Source organism: Nannospalax galili, unplaced genomic scaffold, assembly GCF_000622305.1.
Source record: "Nannospalax galili isolate Female #2095 unplaced genomic scaffold, S.galili_v1.0 scaffold255, whole genome shotgun sequence".
Classification (NCBI taxonomy): domain Eukaryota; kingdom Metazoa; phylum Chordata; class Mammalia; order Rodentia; family Spalacidae; genus Nannospalax; species Nannospalax galili.
In genome coordinates this window covers 6,176,487-6,200,192 of record NW_008338999.1, presented here as the reverse complement: position 1 = coordinate 6,200,192, position 23,706 = coordinate 6,176,487, and the positions used below count along the sequence as shown (strand labels likewise).

General features: G+C 40.5%; 1 protein-coding gene across 2 annotated transcripts in view; it reads right to left on the bottom strand.

The window, feature by feature from the left end:
* Window positions 1-22,526, bottom strand: part of Palmd (palmdelphin) — a 62,173-nt gene extending 39,647 nt beyond the window's left edge. Inside the window, exons 1-3 of one of the 2 annotated variants that reach the window (XM_008833691.3) lie at window positions 22,015-22,526; window positions 7,692-7,772; window positions 2,287-2,411 (exon numbers count right to left, since the gene is read on the bottom strand). In XM_008833691.3, coding sequence (XP_008831913.2) covers window positions 2,287-2,411; window positions 7,692-7,772; window positions 22,015-22,059 — 251 coding nt within the window. In that variant the 5' untranslated portion in view covers window positions 22,060-22,526. The remainder of the gene's footprint in view (window positions 1-2,286; window positions 2,412-7,691; window positions 7,773-22,014) is intronic. The other variant, XM_008833690.3, reaches the window with a different exon arrangement.
* Window positions 22,527-23,706: the final 1,180 nt, after the last annotated feature.

The window sequence follows — 23,706 nt, the reverse complement described above, 5'->3', positions numbered from 1 at the left end:
TTACAGTGAGAGACCAGAAATTGGGCATATAATTGGCAATTTGATAAAGAGAATAGAGGGAGGCTTTTGGAGGAAGAACAAAGGGACAGAATATGGCTCAGAGACTTTCTAGGAGAAATAATACCTTTCTATGAGAGATAAGACCTTTTCAGTGCTCAGAGGTAGATGTGTGACATCTACCTCTACAGGCAGCAAGAGTCAGGTGAGGGAGTCCCTGTTCTGTCTCCCCGTGGTGTGTGTCTTCCTCAGATCTCTCTGCAAAAAGTGAGATATCATCCTCTGAAAATTCTGAAGATCAGATGGGGACAACCTATAAAAAGGGCTTGGCACATACTATACCTCATTAGACATCTCCTCTCTTAAATTTTTGGTCAGACAGGAGCTCTGTCTAGACAGGCCACTATCAGTATGACTAGAAGCTTATGTGCTCCTCAGAGCATTCAGGCAAGGTCGAAAGGCAATCAGAGAACCCTAGTAAATACTCTGGGATTATGCAGAATTGCTGCCCAGACCTGTCTCTGGAGCCTCAGCGAAAGTAACCACTTCAATTATCTTCAGGTGTGGAGAGAGTTGGACGTGTTCAGTGTGTGGAAAGGCTCTAAAAGGATGTTCTGAGGGGAATCAAGGAGGTGTCATCGTGGCAGGAAGGGTTTATAAGGATTAGCCTGCGAGTCGTTGGAGATAAGGGTTCCACGTTAGGGAAAGGGGGAAGAAATCATCTGCTTCTGCCAGACTGTTCAAAAGGAGCTGCCGCTAAGGGAGGCCTTGCAAAAGATGGAGTTGTCCAACTGGAGAGGCTGTTGATCATTGCTGTTTCTTGTTTTTAAAGAAAATGTTTCTTATCTAGTGTTTGGAGGCACTTCCTTTCACTGAGCAAACAGCTGTGCAGTTTATAAAAGTAAAAATCTCAATTCCATTACTTAAGAGTTGTTAATTCAAAAACATCTAAATAAGGAGGTGCAGAAAATGATCTCACCTATGAATTAAAGATATCTGTGCATGTAAATAAGCAAGCATAATGGAAATCATTTGAAAAAAGGACCCCCCCATTGTCTGTTTTAGGTTAATGAGATGTGTTTGTTTGCTGTGGTGAGTGTGGAGAAAATGCTATCTCAGCACTGCAGCTGAAGACTTAGATCCCCCAAATCTTTCCCACAGTCTCCACTAAAGACTACAAATTAGAGTGAGTGTGGCCTTGAAAAGTTACCTATATTTCAAAGATCAGTAGATTTTATCATCATGATTAAACTGTAAGACATTCTGTCTTTCGGATGCTGGGGAGAAGACTTAGTGGATGAAGTCCTTGCTGCACAAGGACCCGAGTTCAGATTCCCAGCACCCATCCCTCAAACACAAGGTGGGGGGGAGTAACTCAGGAAAACAGCCCAACATCAGCCTCTGGCCTCCACACCCGTGAACACATCCATGTGCACACATATGCACATATGCATGCACCACACACAAAACATAAGAAAAAGGAAATGCCAGCTTTCTTCCATGCGTAGGTTAGAAAATGACTTTCGACTTTCACATATTTCTCCCATGTTATCTTTTTTTTGTGGTATTGCTAATGATCCAATCTTATATTTAAACTTTGCATTCCTTTTCATGATCATAAGCTTATTTTTGGGTAAGGGAATTTGAAAAGTTTACTTGCTATTCTGGAAGTTGCCTAACTGTATTGATTGTGCATGGTGGGAAGGAAACAAACAATCACCAGAGTAGACTGGGAAGGAATGACCCAGGTAGGTTCAGTGCAAATATTTTAAAGTTTTCTCAGTGACCCCAAAGGAATAGATACTGAAGGAAATATGGTCAGAGAAGTGTGAGAAACTCAATGGCACACATTTCAGAAATAAATCTAATATTGCTATGGTGACATTTACAGTAAAGTTGCTTTTCATTTTTTCTTTGAGACAGGTTCTCATGCAGCCCAGGATGGTCTTGAACTTGCTATGCAACTGACCTTGAATTTCTAATTCTTCTGCCTTCATCTCCCAAATGCTGGGATTTTAGGCATGCACCACTATGCCTTGCTTATTCAGAGCTGGGGATCCAACCCAGGGCTTCATGCATGCTAACAAAGCATTCCAGCAACCCGGCTACATCCCCAGTCCCGCACCCTGAAGTTTTTGTTTACTTCCTGCTTGAGTCCCAGTCTTTCGTAGAAATTCAAATGGAAGATGTGACTCTGTGCCCCTGGAAAGTGAGACTGGTTCTTCTAAGTACAACATGGGACAAAGCAGAAATCACGGTAGATGTGGGGTGTCTAAGCAAGGGTCATACCTGAGGATACTTTGTTCTAGAACCTGGATCTGGTGCTGGTCTTGTTGATTTTGCCTCTTCATCTCTTCCTGTTCTTTTCCACTGCTGATTCCATCCAGGAGCCATTTCTCCCTTAAGGCTTTTTTCTGACGTCAGGAAATATAAAGATATGTTCTTATATCAGTCAACAATTCCCCAAACCTCTTCTAGTTTTAGAATCTTATGAACAGCAGTGGTAGGCACATTCAAGAGGAATTACTTTTGCCCACTGCCTTACTTGAATAAATCTAGCATTTTTCTTCTTTGCAACTTTCTGAACCTGCTTCAAAAGCCCATTTCTATATTTTCTGAATTGTATTTATCTTTTAAGATCTAGTTCAGGCCCCTTCATCCATGTGAAGGCCCCTGTCCTCCACTGCCCATAGACCATCCTCACCTTTAAGGGACTCTGCAGAGCTTTCTTAGAGCAACCTTAAAGTGATCTGATGTCCTTACTGCTATTTCTTTGATTGATGGGTAAGCATCTTGTGTCCTTAACAAAGTTAAAGGCCCCTTGATGCCACTTTGATATTCACCCCAGTATCTGCATATAACCTAAAGGCTTTCATGAGTATAATTGGAGTGGTGTGCAAAAAAGAAGGCTGCTGTTGTATTTTAGACCAATCCAGTGTGAGTCTTAGGCCATACGGCAGATACATGTATATTGTTTTCCTACCTAGCATCACTTCATTCATCTCAGAATTTTCCTGCTTCTAAACATCTTTAAATCCAGCCCCCTATCTGTTCCAATAATATGATGTGTGAGGGTTGATTTTTTGGTAAAACTTTAATGACTTATGTTTCATAATATGAAAAAGTTTCTTATGAATGTGTATGAAAGAATTAAATTCTTGGGACTGAACCTAGGAAGACTTAGGACAGTGAAAGAGACCTGCATTTCTGGAGCAGTGTTGCATCAGCTCTTGTATGTGTCTCAGATAGAACCTGGATGATACACAGCTGCACCATTTCTAGGGGATTTGAGTTCTTCCCTTTCTTTCTGAAAAGGGCTAGCATATGTGTCTAACCTCCTCATATAAATTATTTGCTCATTTATTCATTGTTAATTATTCATTGGGGATTCACTATGCCTACAACAATGAAGAGAGAATAGAAACTTTATTTTCCAGAACTTCCTTCTATTGTATGATCAAAATGAGGGTATGTATTTGGAGTTATATATATATATATATATACTTAAAGGATGGGAATAGAAATATTTATGAATTTTAAAAAGCAAATATTAAACTTGATTGTGCTAGATAATTATCCAAGGATGGTTTATTTTTATTTATTTATTTTTACTTTTATTGTTTTTGGTGTTTTTGACACAGGTCCCTGTAGCCCCAGCTGACCTGGACCTCACTATGTAGACCAGGCTGGCCTTGAACTCACAGAGAGCCGCTTGCCTCTGCCTCTGCCTCCTGAGAGCTGGGATTAAAGATGTGCGCTACCACGCCTGGCTAGGATGGTTATTTTTAACTAAGGCAATAGTTTACAGGAATTACAAATGAATATTATATTGGATAATAATTTGTAGAGCACATAGAAAGCTGGACTGTTCTATCTGAAACAGGGAGAGGGCTGAAGCTTACACATGTACAGAACATGGTTTGAAAAACCATGAGATGAAGTAAGGTCCTCACCCCAGTCCATCAAGGTTGTGTTGATCTTTTCAGAAGGTGGAGCAATTCTGTGTGAGCAACATTCCCCAGAATGGCCAGAGTCTTTCCCCAGTGTTCATTTAGTACTTCATTATAGATGTTTAGTTGTTTACAAAAATGTCTTCCCATAGACCCCGTAAATAATGTTAATATTTGACTCTGAGGTTCAAGACACCAGGAAAATCAGAATACATATGCATTCCAAGAATTTACCTGGATTTTAATTTATTTTTATTGATAGAATTTGAGGATAGCTAATGTACAGCAAAGAAGACAGACATTTTCTTGTATCTGCCAGCAATTAAAAAAAGCTGTTGCTTTCAAATCTTATAAACAGCAATAGTAGGCATTTTCAAAAGGAATTATTTTCTGTCAATGCTCTACTTTAGTAAATTTGGTATTTTCTTTCTTTGGAATCTTCTAGTTTTTTTTTTCTGAAGTCAATTTCTTGGTATCTAAATCTCATTTGTGTGTGTGTGTGTGTGTGTGTGTATGATCTATGAGAGTGCGTATGTTTTCATGTGTGTTCACTTGTGCACTCAGGTACACATGCATCTATGTACTGGTATCTGTGTAGACCAGAGGTCAATGTTAGTGTCTCCCTCTATTATTCTCCTCCTTATTTTGTAATTATATTTTAGTTATTTATTTTGTGTGTGTGGTGGGGTGTGTGCCTGTCATAGCACACAAGTAAAGGTCAGAGGACAACCTTTGCATTCTTTCCTTCCACCATATGGGTTCCAGGATTGAACTCAGGTTCTCAGGCTCAGCAGCAATCACCTTTACCCACTAAGTCATCTCCTCTACTTTATTTTTTGAGGCAGGATCTCTCACTGAACCTGGAGCTCACTCATTACGCTAGAATACTACACATATACAACATGTATAACACACATACACCACACATGCATCGTGGAGCTGAGTACTAGGTTCAGGAGGTACTGGGGATTACTCTAACCATTCTAAAGTGTGTGTGTGTGTGTGTGGTGTGTAGTGTGTGTGTGTGTGGTGTGTAGTGTGTGTGTGTGTGTGTGAATATGTAGCATGTATGGTGTGTTTGAATAAAGTATGGAGTGTGTGAATATGTGGTGTGTAGGTGATGTCTGATGTGTGTCTATGTCCATGTGTATGTTGTGTGTGTGGTATATGTGTGGTGTGTGTTATGCATGTTTTGTGTGTGGTATATCTCTGTGTGGTATATGTTGTGTCTATGGCATGTACGTGTGTTGTATATGTGTTGTGTGTGGTGTATGTTGTGTGTGTGTTGGGGGTGTTGTGTGTCCTGGCTCAGGAGAAAGGGCTTGTGAGTGTTTGTGCTTATCCTGTTTAATGTGTGATGTTGACATGCAGTGAGTGGCTTGCCATTAGGGAAGCACTGAAGAGAGTGACCAGAGATGACAAATGATTGAGAAAGGGAGTAAGAGATAGGCTGGAGACTGAAGACACCATGGAACTTACATCATAAAATTGATTTAAAAAGTTCTTTTACACATTTTGAAGCCTGGTTTGGAACTGTGCCTGGCTGCTGTTTAGAACAGGCAATGGTTTCTGCAAACTTGGAGGACTGTTCTCTATTGAAACAGGAACCCTCCCTCTGTTCTCTTGAAGTCAGTGCTCCTATAAGGTGCTCACAACAGGACAGATGCCGTCATGAGTTCATGCATGGTGGTTACTTGAAGGGCACAGGCCAAGCGTTATTTATATTCTTAGTGTTGAACTTAGTACCATGCACATAAATAGGTGTTTAATCTGTTTCATTGAAAGGCCCTATATTTACTCTTGTAAATTCTACATTATCAGTTAAGGCTCTGCTTTAAACCCAAATCTTTAGAAGAACCTTCTTTGACCATCTCAGATGACAGAATTAATGATTATTATCTAAATAAACATTATGTAGCTTGTCTTAAAATTTCATCTTTCGTTTCTCAAATTAGGAGATGTTATTTATCTCCACCTCGAATGTCCCCCGCTTTGAGTGGGCAGAGGAAAATGGAAAGCACTTTGTACAGGAAAAAAGAAACCCCCACTGCTTCAGAAACAAGCAGGTCCTGGGGCAGAGTGCACGGCTGGCGGGAGCGTGGGCAAGACGCCTCACCCACACTTGTACTTTGTGCAGTACACAATTTGCACAACAGTGCACAGCAGCCCAAAGCATGCTAAACGTTTTGGTTGGATGGCATTAGAGGAAGTCTCGGGGTTCCAGAATGCACATCGGTAGGAAGACCGTCATTGCTTTCTGGACTGTTTTTGGCAGTTCTTGCAATGAAGGGCCACCTCGGAAACGGATCTTTTAGTGAATCAGGCTTTCTACGTGAAACTGCCTTCCTAAAGTGAGCTGCTGGGGCCATGTCAGCTTTCTTGTCCTGCGAGCTCCGCTGTTAGATGACATTTCCTTTCTGAAAGGACAGCGTGTTTGAATTCCAGAGGGTGATGGGGATGGGCTTACTTAGAAGTTAGAAGTTGTTCACTACAAGAACCAAGTTGTGTATTGTGTGTGTATGTGTGTGTGTGAGAGAGAGACAGAGAGAGAGAGAGAGAGAGAGAGAGAGAGAGAGAGAGAGAGAGAGAGAGAGAGGAAGAAGGAGGGAGGGAGGGAGGGAGAGAATAAATCCTGGGTTGGGAGTTAGAAGTGGTCTAACTCAAATTTTGCTTGAGAGTTGCCTGATTTCATTTGAATTGCTGAGAAACTTGCTAAGCTCTGTTTTTATTTTATTGATTTTTCTGGGAGTCCATACTGCTTTTCCTGAGCGTGTCAACTGTTCATGTAAATTCAATGTGACATTTTGGAATGATAGCACAGAAAACTATGATTTTCAGCTATCCATCAAACGAGATCAACTTTGATAGGAGCAAAGTCAGCAGAATGGACAGAATGGAGGTTCACCAGTATCTGACATGATGTTGCTCTTCAGAGTTGGACACTTTTTCCATTAAAAAAAATGGATTAAGTGAATTTGGTGGTTTGACCTGAGTGTGGGGATCCCATGACTGTGTAGCATTGTTTCATTGAGGGAATTTGTTCAATCTATTGCTAGCACCCTTGTCAGATAAGAACAGCTTCCTGCCTGGGCCTGTTCACAAGGAGCTCCTGTTTGTCTTCGGCTTGTATCCTGTGACTAAGCTACATAATAAAATGTTGAAACCCAATGTGCTTTAATTACAAAATGACCACACCCCATGGAAGATGTAAAGTCTGATTTTAAAAATGGAGATTTATTTATGGTTATGATCTCATGTTCTGTCAAAACAAAATAAAACAGAAACCCAAACCATACGCAAACAACATTGGATTCATTGGACGAGCTTTTGAACACAAACATCCTTGACCAGGCGAGACACTGTCTGCCCTGAAGCCCCTGGGGAAGGGCTGGCCTTTCATTGATTTCAAAAAGAACTTCCTAGCTGGATCCACTCCCTAGGGATGTTAGGGAAGGCTGCTCTAGGGCCAAGTTCTCAAGGCTGAATTCTCGAGGTTATGGAAGAAGATTAGGAAGCAGAGTAGAAGTAATAAAGGTGTGTTTCCAACTTTCCACAGGTTTGCCAGATGGTATTAATCTCACTGGCAAAAATTAGTAGCTTGTTGGCCTGTCCTCCTGTGATCAAAATGTTAGTTGAGCTGTGATGGGAAGTTGCTCTTTCTTAAAGCATCCTTATTGTTGAAATGTGAGTGCCATTAGGATATTTCAGTGCAAAACCATCAAAATAAAAATAGTCATAAGTTACCTTCAAATGCTGGTGTTTTAATTTTTCTTCCTCTATTTTCAGACGCTTCTGTGAGATTTCTTCCTGTATTTTTCTTTTATCCTGAAATTAAAAAACACATTTGAGCATAAATAAATTTTGTTCATTTATTTTCAGTTATTTATTTTTACTTTAGGTGTTTGAGTGTTTTGTCTGCATATAAGTGCACCATTTGGATGCAATACCCACAGAGGCCAGAAGAGGGCATCAGATCCCATGGAACTGAAGTTACATGTGGTTGTTAGCTGCCATGTGGGTGCTGGGAACTGAACCTGCATCCTCTGAAAGAGCAGTTAGTGCTCTTAACTGCTGAAACTTTCTCCAGCTCAAGCCCTCAAAATTTAAAATTTGCCTAACTATGTTATCTGGGGATTGTTATTGTTGGGATGGATAGGTAATGATTTGCCTTTGGATTTCTGAAAACTCATGTTTCAAAGCAAAGGAGAGAAAAGGGAGTTGGTCAAAAGATTTGACCTAAGGGAAAACACGGAAAGGTGTTTTATATTTAAGGAGAACTTAAAAATATTTTGATGTCTTTCTTTCCCCTTCCCCTTCTTCCCTAGTAGTCTAGTGAAATAGATCTGTGTGATCATGGAAAGAAGTGAATTTAAGGAGGGCATTTTGAAATGGGCAGGAGGAGCCTCTGTGAGAAGGGAGACTGTTCTTGGCACAGGCAGAAGTTTCTGGGTGAAGGGTCACACATATGGAAAACAGGACTGCACAGGGACTGGGTCATTAGAGAGAGGGAAGCTAGAAAGTGGTCTGCTTCCTACTTGTGTGACTGGCAGACATGGAAAATGGAGTTTAGATAATGTCTCTTTACATTAGCTGAAACAAAAAATAATTCATGATGTGTTGTATTTTTACCAAGTTTAAATATATCACCTCAAAATGAACAGACAAATGAACTAACCAACCAACCAACCAACCAATCCACTCACCAATCCCAAAACCTACACATAACAGCAACACAGAATCAACAGTGTTCACGGGTTATACTTTAGAAAACAGCATGTGTTGAATAGACAGTCTGGGTTTGGTTTCTGACTCTCATTTTTCTGCTCTGTGTCATTAGACAAAAACCTTCTGTACCCCAATTACCTCATCTGTAAAATGGGAAATTAAGAATATGTACCTCATAGGATATGAGCTGGTACATGGGAAAGTTCCTAGAGTTCTAGCATCTGTTTAGTAAAACTCAGTAAATAAGCACATAACATAATACCCATGGAAAACCACACGGTAATTCAGACAGTGCTCCAATGGCCCCAAATGCTTTAGAGATTCCCTGCCTGGAATTGAGACATTTGACTAGCCAAGCAAAAGAAAGTCCCATTTTCTCATTAAAAATAAAAATCAGAGGTGACGTTATCTTCCATCTTACCTATAAGAATTACTTTTAAACTTGCTTTCAAAATTGAAAATTCACTGGGCGTGGTGGTGCATACCTTTAATCCCAGCATTTGGGAGGCAGGCCAGCCTGGTCTGCATAGTGAGTTCAGGACAGCTGGGGCTACAGGGAGACCCTGTCTCCAAAAAAAAAAAAAAAAAAAAAATTGAAAATTCTCAATGCACAAAATATTGTTGCCAACAAAGGCGCCTAAAAGAATTTGGGGTCGACTTAGAAGGTAATTTAGAGGGAAGACTTCCAAAAATATTTGGCAGCATTATTGAAGCAAGCACACAGCTTCCTCCGAAGATTAAAAACGCCTTTTTTTGATGTGTAAGCCCAGGTATATTTGTTGAAGAAAAACAACACGTTGTTCTCCAACTTTTATGCTGGGCTTCTCCTGTGTGTGGGAAGAATACATGACTTCATCAGAATTATTTAAAAAAAATTTTAAAAATAATTCTTTTGGGAAAAAAATAGCTAGGCAACAAGCAAGCTCGAGTCTTTAGAATCACCTCTTTGTTTTGGATGAAGTCTAGTCTTTGGTCATGAAAGCTCCGAAAACCTCTGTGAGTTGATTCTCCATTATTATAAAGCAAATGTTAGTAGTATTTTGTTTGTGCTAATTATTTTAGTAATTACTTCACAGGCATTGTTTCATTTAATAGTTATACTAACAAAGAGATTATAAGAATTCCATTTTACAAAAGAGGAATTAGAAGTTTGGGGAGGGAGTTAACGGTTCAAATTCTAGTAACTGATAGAGACAGGATTTGAACCCAGACAATTTGAGATCAGCCACTATACTCTTGGCTAAAATATAGGCTTTCCTTGAGTGGGAAGCTAACTGAGCAAGTCACAACTTCTCTCTTTGCTCACCCCCATTCTGAAGCCCTGGAGGCTTGGAGGCAGCCTCAGGACAGGGAGTGAGGCATGGGACCCATCATTAGGAAGGAACACCTTTAGTTCCTTAGGTGTGATGTTACCCACTCTTCTCCAGGGCTAGCTCACAGAGAAACACATGGGATGTGTGTAGACAGTGACTACTGAGCCCAGCAATACTTCCCCACCCTTATTGGCACCAGTTTGTGCTGATTTCATTTTGGGGTTAGTAATCAAGTAGTGGAAGCTGAAGGTAGAGGCAGGGCCTCTAAAGTGTTTTGACAACACCAGGCTTATGCAAGTGTTGCTAGGGAACACTAATGTTTTGTCAATTGGAGGTAATATGATGCCTCTCTCCTATCAGTCTAGGTAGGTGGGAAGGTAATCTTATTATGTTAAAGGATGATCCTATTTTAAGTTAAGACTGACTTTTCCTCATAAGATATTAAGCAGTACAAGGCTATTATTCCTTTGCTAAGTTTGATAGTAATATATAAGCATTACTGCCAAATGACATGGGAATAATTTGGTTTCGATACGGTCGAATAAACTATAAATCGACCTCAGGTTTTGCATGTTGTTCTACTGCTAGCTTCACAGGAGTTATCAGACTCAGCTAGTTCCTTGCTGAACTAGCATGAAAAAAGTAGATATGGCTTCCCTGGAGCACCTCTGTAGACGGTTCTGTATCCTGGCACACCAAACACTTAACTATTGTCGATAATTCTGAATAACTTTTACTGTTATTACTTCATCAGTGTTCAATTCCCCTTGCTCAATTAGACTTTTTGTTCAATGAACAACTGCTTGGATTTTTGGCTATCTGACTTAACCCATTTTAGCAGTTAAGAGCCACAAATTCCAATTCTGTAAAGACTACCTTTTATTTTAAAAAGTCACTCATTGACTCAGTGCAATTGAAAATCATTATGACCATCTAGTATACAAAGATATTACCACAATCACATGCTTCATAAAAGTGGAGGTGTTATTAATAATCAGTAATATTTATATATATCTGATTCTGTCAAGTCAGGATTTATCTGGAGTTATTTATTAGTTTATTCAGTACTTAGGCACAGATGTTATAGTCACAGTGACAGGAGTTCTGCAATGTTTTAAAACTATTCAGGGGCCAATGAGATAATTCAGTCAGTGGGTAAAAGCTTTTGCTGCACAAGCCTGAGTTTGATCTCTAGAACCCATGTTAAAAAAACACACAACAGTTAGGCTGGGCATGGTAGGTGACACATGACTTTCAATCCAGCATTCAGTGGCAGAGGCAGGCAGAACTCTGTGAGTTGGAGGCCAGCTTGGTCAACACAGTGAATTCTTGACAGGGCTATACAATGAGACCCTATCCTGAAAAAAAGAAAAGAAAACAAAACAAAACAAAAAAACTGGATGTGTTGGCATGCATCGATAATTCCAGCACTCCTACAGGGGGATGGGAGACAGTCAGACAAGACAGACCCTGCCTAACAAGGTGGAAAAAGAGAATTGACCCCCAAAAGTTGTCCTCTGATCTTCACATGTGTACCATGGCATGTATGTGCCTGCATTTACACACATACCACACACAGACATACATCACACACTAATTAGAGTAAATAAAATAAATAAATGAAATTATTCAGAAGCAGATGCTTTCTCTAAGAAGCTCACATTCTCACGAAGAAGGAAAATCATTTATGCAATCATTTATCACTGCATCTGAGAAATATAGTGACCATCGGAACTCAGGGCAACAGTGTCCTGTGAGGTTGGGAGTAGACAGGGAAAGGTTGCTTCCAGCTGATATGATTAAGAGAGGCTCTGGAACAGCATCTGGATGGGTGAGTTGAGTAGTTGCTGGGACTGGGAATGGGGAGAAAGGACACTCAAGTCAAGGGCTCAGTGTGAGCTAAGGCCTGGGCCTAGCATATTGAGACATTATTTGGAAGAATAAACCTGGAATCTAAATTGTTATAGAAGGAGTAGCAGGAAATGTACCAAGAATGACAGGATAAATAGAATCCTAATGGCATTGAATGGTATAACAAGGGGCCTGAAAGTCATTTATGCACTGAATTAGCAGGTAATGAAAGGATTTAGGGAGAAAAGAATGACAGAATTAAAATCCTATTTTAGAAGTTAAATGTAGCCTTACTGCAAACTTGGGGGAGAATTTAAAGGGGAATTCTGGTTAGACTACTTCAACCGTACAAGGCTAGGAGTGTTTGGACCAAAGAAGCAGAATGAGTGACTGTTTGAGACAGTGGTGAGTTAAAATTGTCAGGACTTGGCACCCGATGGCATATGGATGAGGGGGAGGCAAAAGTCAAGTTGGATATAGTGCTAGGTAACATGGAAGTGTGGAATCACTCCTAGAAACAGTGAAGAACCCTTGGGATGAAGTGGTAGGGTTATGTGATGGAGAGTTGGAACGTGGACGGAGGGAGCTGAGGGGAAAAATCTGAGCTGGGGATAGAGAGGGGAGAGCTTTGGAAGGGATGGATGAGAGCATGATGGGGGATTTTTTTTTTTTTTTTTTTTATGAAAAGAGAAGAAAGGCTGAAGACAGATTATGCCTTAGAGCTCAGGAGCAGATATTTTCATGTGGAAGTTTATTTTCATTTCAGTCAGATATTGTTTATAATGAAACTTGATAAATTTGGCCACATGACTGAAAGAAGCCATTGGAAGGAAGGGCATGTGTTATTTCAGATAAACAGATTACAAGAAGCAAGAAGTCATAATGTGTTGTGATAGTGCAAGTTGTAAGAGATTGTGCTCACATGGTCCAAATACTTCATTCTAAAGTAAGAGTTTGAAACCCTGAGTGGTAAAGTGACTTGCTTTATACTCAACAAGTGTTCAGTAAGCAGGCCTCTGAATTTGCAGTCCTGGGCTCTATTTACATCTATTTTTACAAAAGAAAAAAAGAGCACGGATGGAGGCACTGAGGTAATTTTAGATGAAAGTAAAGAATAACAGAAGCATCCAGTGACTGACCTAGATCCTTTCTGGCCAGAAAGAGGGAATTGGTGGTGAGTTCCTAAACTAATGGAGGAAAATGGAAGAGGTGAGTTAGAGCAACGCCCAGAGGATTTGATTAGTCAAGTGTTTTCAGACTCCTCCTGCTAGAAGCTGAGTGTCTTATAACTTCATGGCTGGCTTTGCTGTTGGCTTCATCCTTAGGATCTGAAGAACTACAGTAGAGCCCATTATTTGAATTTTAATACTACCAAGAGCGAGGGCTGGTTGAAGATGTGTAAATAATGATGACCTTGAGAGGAAGGAAAGGGCAAACACACAGTCAGAATTTAGGCCCAAATTCTGACTCCAGTAAAAGGTTTACTGCATTTTAATGACAGTAGAATTGAAGAATTCTTGGAAAAAATTCTTTAAAAATTCCTTGAGGTGGGTGGAGATTTAGCTCAAGGGTAGAGCACTTACCTGACCTGCATAAGGCCTTGGTCCTCGCACTGGAAGAGTATTTTTGAAAAATGAGTAAACATTTCAAGAGGAAAGATAGACTCTGGGGACAATATGCACAGTGAAGAACCATCCCAGATGAAGAGAACAGGGCTATCCCGACAAACAAGCAAACAGACAAGGAAAGCCAAGTGTTTAATACCTAACTAGAAACTTCCGGTGACCTCACACAGCCAAGAAGAAAGATAAGAGGTGGCAGCTATTTTTAATAGTGGAAAGGTGAAAATCTAGGATGACACTAAGCACATAAATGGGAATTGTATTATGGGAAGTACATCAAAAATACTGAGTGTGTGTGTGTGTGTGTGTGTGTGTGTGTGTGTGTGTATGTTATGCTGACAACAGAATGATAAAGGCAGTGAGATTAGTGCTGGAATGTGCACTGAAGCACACATTAAAAGGCAGAGAAAAGGAGGCTGCTCTACTCTTGTTTCATTTTCATAGTTTTGATTTAGAAGAGAAATCTCAGTTCTGGAAAGGGTGGAAGCAGTGCACCTTAAGAGAAATCGGTGCGCAAGAGGAAGTAGGGCCCCTTGGCTATGCCAGGCTTTAGTCTCTGATGAGCTTCATTTCAGGGAGAAGAAAAATGTATAAACATGACAGAAAAATGTTATGATGTGATCCTCTTGGAATCTTGGATGAAGACTCAAAATGGCAAATGCTCCAACTTTTGAAAGAAGGATAAAGGTGAATCATGAATATTTGAAGACTGGTGAATTTATTGACTATTCCTTCACAGCATTGATGAATTGTGTTCGGACAAGGAATGTTAGATACGGATGCCCGTGAAGGAGAATTTGATTATGAAAAACAAAGATTTAGGGCTAAGGGTGAAGCTCACTGGTAGTGTTTGCATGGTATGTGTGAGGCCCTGGGTTCAATCCACAGCATCACCAAAAGAAAACAAAATGGAGCAACAACCTCCAAATAATCGAAACTCACTTTTCCCCTTGTGGTTTAATTATTTCAAGGTCTGGAGATAATGAGGATTATGATGCTTAAAACAATGGGTAACACTGATTAAGAACTGTTTATGTGTCAGGAACCACTTCAGGCTGCAACAGTTTATTTAGTCTTCCCCAAATCTCCGTGAGGCAAGAACTATGTTTATTTCTTTTATGCATATGAAGGAACCCAGAAACAAGACATCTACATCATAAGAATGTACACCTCGGGATTTCCCTGTGGTCTTTGACAAGGCCCTATTGCTCCAGTGTGAACATGAAATGTTTCTCACAGGCTCATGTGTTTAATGCTTGATCTCCTACTGGTGGTGCTAATTTGGAGGTGGTGGGAATTTTAAGAGGTGGAGACTAACTGGAAGAAGTAGGTCACTGAGGATACACTTGTGAAGACTTTGCCTGGTTCACAGTCCTTTCCTCTCTGCTTCCTGTCAGTCGTGAGGTACAGAGTCTCCTTCACCACTCACCTCCACCACATGATGTCTACCAAGTGCACTGGGCCAAGCAACGGTGGCTGAACCTTTCGAAACTGTGAGCCAGAACAAATGTTTCCTCTCTTAACTTGTTCTCCAGGTATTTGGTTACAGCCACGAGAAAGTCTAACACACTGTTTTGAAATTTTGTGGAAATGTGAACAGAAAGGAGTGTTTATTTGAAATTCACTACCGTGTGTGTGTGTGTGTGTGTGTGTGTGTGTGTGTGCATGTGAAGGTCAGATACCAACCTTGGGAGTCATACCTCAGGGTGTCATAGGAATGCCTATCTCTTGATTTCCCTGTGGTCTTTGACAAGGCCCTATTGCTACAGTGTGAACACGAAATGTTTCTCACAGGCTCATGCGTTTAATGCTTGATTTTGAGACAGATCTCTGGTCAGTGAGCTCCAGGGATCTGTTTATTTTCACCTCTCCAGCAATGGGACTACAAGAGTGCACTACTACAACTAGATTTTTAAAATTTTTTTTATTTTGGTCTTTTTGAGACAGGGTTTCCCTGTAGCCCCAGCTGGCACAGAACTTGTTATATAGACCAGGCTAGCCTTGAACTCACAGAGATCCACCTGCCTTTGCCTCCCAAGGAATGCTGGGATTACAGTTTTGTGCTACCATGTCTGGTTTGGATTTTTCTTTTTTTTTTTTTTTCTTTTGGTGGTCTTTTGAGACAGGGTCTCCAGTAGCCCCAGCTGGCTCACTATGTAGACACCAGGCTAGCCTTGAACTCACAGAGATCCACCTGCCTTTGCCTCCCAAGTACTGGGATTTTTAATGTGGGTTCTGGGCATCATGCTCAGCTCCTCATGCTTGCACAACAAACACCATATTAACTGAGCTGCCTCCCGGGTCCCTGAAATCAAGATCTTAATATTTAATGTTAATAATAAACTTTCATTAATAATTTTTAAACCGGTACTCCCTAAGAAGATAGATAGAAAACTATCCGGTTCAAACATAAAGAAAGAGTGGGTTGAAATTTTATTGTTAAAATGGTTCCAGACAACTTTAATGGTCCTAACATGAAGCGCATAGCCTCATGGCTAGAGTCAAGATGTCCGAGAAGATCTGTTAACCCAGAGAGCTGTGCTCAGGAGGAAGAGGGTCTAGATCCACTGGACATGGATGTACTCCAGGAAAAGCTGTTTGTGCAGCAATGAGCAGAGTAAAGAAGGTCAGAATGTAGACAGATCTCATTTTCTCTAAGCCTTGTGGTGGTTTCTGCTTATAGCTTACAAGTACCTTAATTCTTAAATCAGCCGTGACAACAGGGCATTGGGATATTGCTACTTACCGAGTGAATTCAAAAGCTCCAGTTTTCTGAACTTCAAGCCACAACTTTCATTTTCTTTCTCAACCTTACAATACATTCTAACAGTTGGTGCACCACCCTTTTATTCCTTTGCCTTCCCTTTCCTATTTATTCTAAGGAATGGTGACAATACAAACAAGGATAAACAACAAAGACAAGCAAGTCCCTAAACTATTCAGAGGTGGTAGTAAAATTGATTGGGTCTTCAGTGAAAAAAATCTAAACTCTATTAGAGGGTTAAACAGTCATTAGCTTGTCCCCCACTTCACAGCTTGATTGTACCTCCCCATTCATTCACTCACTCATACCATCTTCTCTGCTATGTCATCTATTTTTGAGCTCATTGCTAAGGTAGCTGAAAGATGGCTTGGCTTGAATAAGTTGTGGTAGGAGGGAAGAGACTGTGCAATGGAAGAGCCTTGCAAAAGAGGTAACGAAGGTTTGGCATAGTACATGGTCTGTAAATTGATTTTGAATCCATTCCAACCCTGCAAAAATAGCACCAGATGCTTCTGAAGTGGCACCTCATTCTCTCTCTGCCCACTTCTCCTCCAGAAAGACTGAGGAAAGTGGGAGGAGACTGTGGATGGTAGAGAACGAACTGAATTTGCAAAATGTGGTTAACTGAAGAATCCACCAAGGATTCTTCCTGTCCCACTTCAAACTCTGACCATAAGGATGGCTTGAGACTAGAGGTTGGAAAATGGAAATCTTGTGCTGCATTTGTTTAGACTATAAACACTTAGATTGTAGCTTGTTTTAATCATAGTTTTCTAAAGATGAGTATTTTTCTTAGGCCATCCAGTTAGGTCCAGCAAAGTTCCTTGTCAGTAGAGAATCTAGCGGAGTTGCTTTATCATTCTGGAACACACTGGAAAAACCACCCTGTTATCAAAGGGCAGTTTCCTTAATGAGCTATCAAAATTATTGTATCTCATCACATGGTCTCCTGTATGGGTGGGCTGTTATGTTTGGCAAAGAAACATGGCCTAGTGCATTTGTTTAAAGAAACCTTTCCTTCTCTGGAAGAAACATGTAATCTTGGTACAGCGCAGTGGGAAATGTGCAGAGGCTTCATTGTTTGAGCATTCTGGCAGAGAGCCTCTTTGGGAGATGACTGTGTCTTCACTCACCATCTTCATGCTCATGACAAATTGGGAGCTGTTTCTATAGCTATGTCTTAACTATGAGGTACATTGGTTAACAATGGTGTGTTACACATTCCTTTAACCACTGATACTTTAAGAAGTCCTTGAAACTCTAAATAATATAGTGGTTCAAACAAAGGCATAAAATATGTCTTTGGTTAAGATCCAGGCTAGATTGCTCTGTATTTCAGTGTTTCATCTGTGCTGGCATAACGACTAGGGAGAAATAGAAATGGAGGACCTGGAACACGGACTCGGGGCAGACTTCTTGAACATGTCACACAAAACTTCATGCTCAGAAGGGCCCAGCTCTGAGTCTAATGTTTTGGTATCAGTAGCTTAAAATTTCAAATACTGTTTTGAACAAGGGTCGTTGCATTTTGATTGTGCGCTGGGCCCCACAGATTCCAAGGAGGTCCTGCTCTGGGGTCATTAGCTGCTTTATCGACTGCTAGATGATCCCAAATATTGACAAAAGAACAAGGTGAGCAGGGAGCGCCAAGGGACAGGGAACGTGAGCTAAAGACATCACTAGAATTAGTATTAGGTTATAGTGCTAATATGTTTTTGTAATTGAGATATTTCCCCTATTTTATGCAAGAACTTCCTGCCTCCTAAATTCCTGTATTTACAACTCAAGAAACTATTCTTTGGGAGGGGAAAGAAATAGGGAGTGGATCCAGGGAAATGTGAGATTGCCTTATTATTTTGCGTCATGAGCAGCTTTGGTCTGCAAATCTGGCTCTGTTGCTCAGATTCCAGCGTCAGGACTTTCAGTGGCTCCTTTCCAAATAGAGGGAGGGCCAGGCAGGTGCTCTGCGGCTGATTCCTATTGCTGTCTAACTTTGACAGAGTTCACCTCCTTCATGCCTGTGCCCAGGTATCACCCTGACCACTCTGCCCACAACTACAGCCCCCTTCCACCTCACTCCCAAGGCAATTCTCCTCACTTCACTTCTTTTCTTTACTTTTTTTTTTGGCAAGATCTCATTATGTAGCCCGAGCTGACCTAGAACTCCCTATGTAGACCTGGCTGGCCTTGATCCACCTGCCTCTGCCTCCCAAGTGCTGGCATTGAAGGCATGTACCACCAAACCTGGCTTCACTTCTTTTTCATTTAAATGTGTAAGACTCAATACATGATCATAAGTTGAATGAAGGCATGAGTAAATGAGTTGATAGGCATGTTCTCAACCATCAAAATTAAGCCTTTACGTGAGAATAAACATACCAGCTATCTTGTTACCTTTCATTTCCTAATTGAGTCTATTCTCTGCAAATTGATAATAGCCTCAGAATTCATCAGAACTCTTCCCTGAAACACTACTGCTTTAACAAGTCTATAATGTCCAAACGTCTAAGATCCAGAAGTTTCTCCTATTTGAGTATTTCCACATTAGGAATTGTGTTTTCAACATTCCTGTAGGAATGAAGATAAGACAATGATGTTTCCTGGTGAGGAGGATGTGGAGTGAATGGGGTGTTACTCATGTAAAGGAGATCCTTCTGTTCCCCAGGAACCCACATGGCTCTTTTCTGTGTTCCTCACTGCGGACTTTCAGAGAGGATCTCTGTAGTGAACTCTCTGTCTGTTTTACATTCCCTCCTTACGCCTTTCAAAGTGCTGGAGATGATGGCATCATCATTTCTAGTAACATTAAAATTGATTTCAAATTACAAATCTCAGTATCTTTCCCTTCATAAAAAATTATCTATTTGTTAAAATGTGCACTAACTAGAAAATAGCCTCAAAAGACTTCTAAGGTATGAAACACAATAATCAGTGTGAAGTGTTTTTGAATTACAGTTGTAAATGGAACTCTTTGGCTAGAGAGTATTTTGGTCATTGATTTGGTAAAAGAAGAATTGGTACAAAGATGAAGTAATAAAGGCAAAACATGAAAGTAATTAAATAGTTTGGAACCCCAAACTGGTGTCCTCCTTTAGGTAGTTGCTTCTGGGTACTTTCATAATTTGGTCTTTGCCTTTAAATCTTAGAAAACTCCTAACTAATATAAATTAAATTAATAATACAAGAAGTGAATGGCATCAATACAGTGATTTACACTTCAATTTTAGAGCCCAAGTGCCACCTTCAATCTACTTCTTGTGTCAAAAATATTTTTAGAGGAGCATTATCATTTGCTTTATTCAAATTATAAGTAGATACATTCATTTTTTTCCAATTATTTGCAGTGAAAATAATGAGTTTTCAGGCGCTTGAAACTCTGTGGAGTAAGTATAATAGTAAAGTTCATTTTGTCTCATTACTAGGGTTGGAGGAACACATTTAATAAATTAAAAAAACCCAAGTATATCTTGCAGTGTAACAGTTTTTATTTTTTCCTTCTAGAATGAAGTCTGTGAGTTGCTGTGTCTTAGGAAACTGCCTTCTCATTTTGTTTCAATTCTTTCAATGTAGGAGAAGAGTTAAAAGATTTTCTTTGAGTTTTAGTCTGGACCAGAGATTCTGCTGATGTACTACCTTTCAAAACTGAAAGGGTTTTGACAGCACCCTGGATGCTCTGCTCTTTCATTTATGACAGAGAGTAGCTGTGGTAGTTTCTTGGGTAAGGCCGGGGGCGGGGGGGGGGGGGAAACTGGGATTTCCCGGGGGCGCCGGGAGGGGGGGGGGGGGGGGGGAGAAACTGGCATTTCCCAGGGTGACCAGGAGGGAGGAGAGAGATTGTGTTGTTTCCATGGACACATCACTGCTCTGTTTCCCTCTAGGTGGTGACAAATGTGACTCAATTTAGACTGGTGAGGTGTAGGCTAATGGAAATTTGTTCCTATAAACTTTTTTTCATTTTCCCCTGCAATCTTAAGAATATTACTTCTAAGCTAAACTTTGTGATCTTACTTTGAAGGCTTATTTAACTCTAATGGGATATGTTTAGGCTCATGGAATAATTTAAAAGTAGTTTATTATTTTAATAATAAAAATATGTCTATATATTAAGGAACCTATCTACCCACTTGACTCCTCTTAAGGCATTTGACCCATCTTTTATCGCTATTCACCTTTAGACCTAGTGAAAACTCCTAGTGTTCCCAAATAGCTGTGCACAGCCATCTGCTGAACTCATGTACTACTTTAGTAAGAGGTTTAAGATGCACCACAGATAACAAGAGCTTAAAGGAGGTATACCCCAAAGTGGAAGTGCAGAAGAAGGTTTACTTGTGTGTGTCACTCAGTACATGTTTTCATTTGGTTATTCAGGAGATAGAAGCCTGGAAAAAGTGGAACTTAGAACTGCACAACTCACACAATCCAGTGGACCTTTAGTCAACAGCTGTAGTGTAAAAGGCCATGCCAAGAATGACAGAGCACAGTGGAGTTCCTGTCACTTCAAGGGGGGCAGCTGAAACTGTGGCTGGGTCTAACAATAAAACAAACCAAACAAATCCAGGCCAAAGCTTTTTGATAAAAGGAAAAAGAGAACAATTGGAATTCAAACATGAAAAAGTACTGTCTATGGAAAAGTGTCCTCTTCATCAATGGACTCTGGCTTCTCACCACCTCATTAACAGACTCCTGTCCTTCACCACTAGTGAAGAAAATAATTTGATTTTCTGAATCCTTTATGGGTGGAAATGGGACATTATATTCATTTAGTAAAAAAAAATCCTAAATTAGAACTAGCTTTGTTAATTATGATGCAAGAATTTAAAGAGTAAACAATAACCTTCTACCTAATTGAATTTAATATCAGTTTTTAAAAAGTATTCACTTCCTTTTGACAGGGAATTTCAGTGGCAGAAAATGTGATACATTGGGGTGTTAATTTGCAAAAAAATTTTTTCCTTAAAAATGCTAAAAAAATTATAGTCAATGATGATAAATGGTTTCCAGATTACTGCCAGACACAGCATTTATAAAGTAAAAGAAAAATAACTACATCCTTTAAGAAAAGTAATTCATTTCTCACTTTGAGTCTTTCCTAGAACAAACATAAAATGCACTATTTTTCTTCCCAGCATTAGGGAAATATTTTCCAAACCATTGCATACGTGCATGCATGCGTCGCATTCCTCTATTGAGATCTTATTCGGGTTAAGCCTGTGCTGGAAAACTGATCTCCAAGAACTCCACTGATACATACTTCCTTACTTTTCTCTTGTTTAACACCTCGTGGACTATGCCAACCTTCACTTTAATTCTGTTAGACTTTCTGGAACATACCACCATACTACAAATCAGAAGTTTCAGATTTTATTCTTTTGATCTCCCTCTTTAAACAAATCGAGCTCCCCGCCCCCCCCAATCCACTGACTTACAAACTTTCCAAGTTTGGTACTTATTTTTTAACCTTTAAAATAGAACTTGAAGGAAAAATTGCATTTCTAATAATCATAGAAGGTGAATGACAATTTATCAAACTGCCTTTAAAAATTCTTGACTGCTGTTTAAAATGTAGATACCATCTGTAAAAAATAAAAAAACCCCACCAACATTTCCCCTGCTTTGAGGGTCTAGAACCTCAGAGACACAGAGGGTCCCAAGGGTTAAAAGCAGCAGACCGGAGTCCCTGAAGGCTGACAGCTCTGTTTTTCCACTCAGGAGCACTCCATGACAAGGACAAGTTAGCAGCGGTGCTGTTCTCTCAGCAACCACCTTAAAGACTTAGAACTCTGAAGACTTACTGTGATGGCCTGGAGTCTTCCCTTCACCAGCTCAGCTTCTTCCATTCTAGACGTCAAGGAGAGGCAGACACCGAAGCAGGTCCCAAGCTATCATAAATCAAGGTGCCTCTTTAGGGGAGAAAAGCTGCCGGTGACAGAAGAGATGCAGGGAAAAAATCCGCTCTTTGCTCCGGGAGAAAGGGAGAAATTCCCGACTTGTCAGGAGCGTCTCTGAGCAGATGCACGAATCAGGCCAGACAGACACATGTAATGAGGGTGTGCTGGGAGGCAGACGCTGAGGCTGTTGGCACGAGTTGACTGACAAGTTTGAACGGCAGCGGCACAAGCCCTTTTCCTTCAGGAGCTGCCAGCTCTTTGTTGTACTGTGCATAGTTAGCAAGGCACATTTTCTTATTAACCGTTCCTTACCCAATTCATTATTTTCCAGGAGTGGCACAGGGAACTGACGTGCGGGGCTTGGCATCAGCCTGTGCTCCAGCCCCACACCCAGTGTTGTGAGTCTGTGTGTGTTTGTTCAAAGTTAGTTTACCTCACTCTGGCCCCGGAACGAGAGAGAGAGAGAGAGAGAGAGAGAGAGAGAGAGAGAGAGAGAGAGCGCCTCAGCTGGACTGGGGCATGAGTGCCAAGTCACTTGTTTGCCTTTCTCCCTCTGCTTGGCTTTAGGTAATAGCAGAAGCTTCTATAGTTACTTGAGAACTTCTTAGGGTGGTATATTTGCACCAGGTTCTCCTCCCCTCCCAATGCTCCACCTCCAGCCTTTTGTTACAAACCTTGGAATCTTAGGTCTTTCAAAAAACAAAGGTGTTAAGGTGGCGATATTAAAAAGTTGGCTCCCCAGGAGTGCTAGGTGCTATCCAGTGATGGTGTTCTACTTGGATCTCTGTGGAATGTACCTCTTTCTTGGGCCTCATTCAGAAATGACACTCTTAGCTGTCGGGAAGGTGCCCATTTTGACTTCAGCAGTTATGCAAGAGAAAGGAGTGAGCTTATGAAAGTGTGACCAGGCATTCTGTAACTGGGGGTAGACAGTCTCTACCCTTTAGGGAAAGGCAGTGAAGCTCAGTGAAACTCAGGTCAAAGCAGAGACTAGGAAGCTTTGCAATTGACTTTGTTTTCTTTTCCTTACTAGTTCTTTAATTACATTTTGATGTAGTAAACCCTATTTACCATCTACCTCCTTATTATGTGTTTGGATACTATCAGCTCCTTTATATCAAGATACAGTTGAAGAGGTTAAAAGAATCTACTAGACATTGAATACATTGCTTGTATTTTTTTGTGTTCTTGATAATTAGTAACAGTAGTAGCTAATATTTATTGAATATTCCCCACAGACAAATGCATTTCATCTGATTTATCTTAGGAGGTACTAAGTGATAAGTGTTATTATTCCTATTTTGAAAATGAGGCAACAGGCACAGGGAGGTCATTTTCCACAGTTAATAAGCAGCAAAGCTAGGATACGAACATCAGCTGTCTGACTTTGTAACAGCCACTCATCAAGTCATGCCCAAGGACACAGGGCAAGGTGAGACACAGACCGAAGGTTAGATCACTCCTGGATCCCAGCATCCTTCTCTTACTAAGCTCCCTGGAACTTACAACTGATCATAAAGTCCTTAAGCAGAAGCCTGTGTTAGTCTCTACTGGAGAAATTTAGAGATCCTAGTGCAGTAAGATTGCCACATGCTG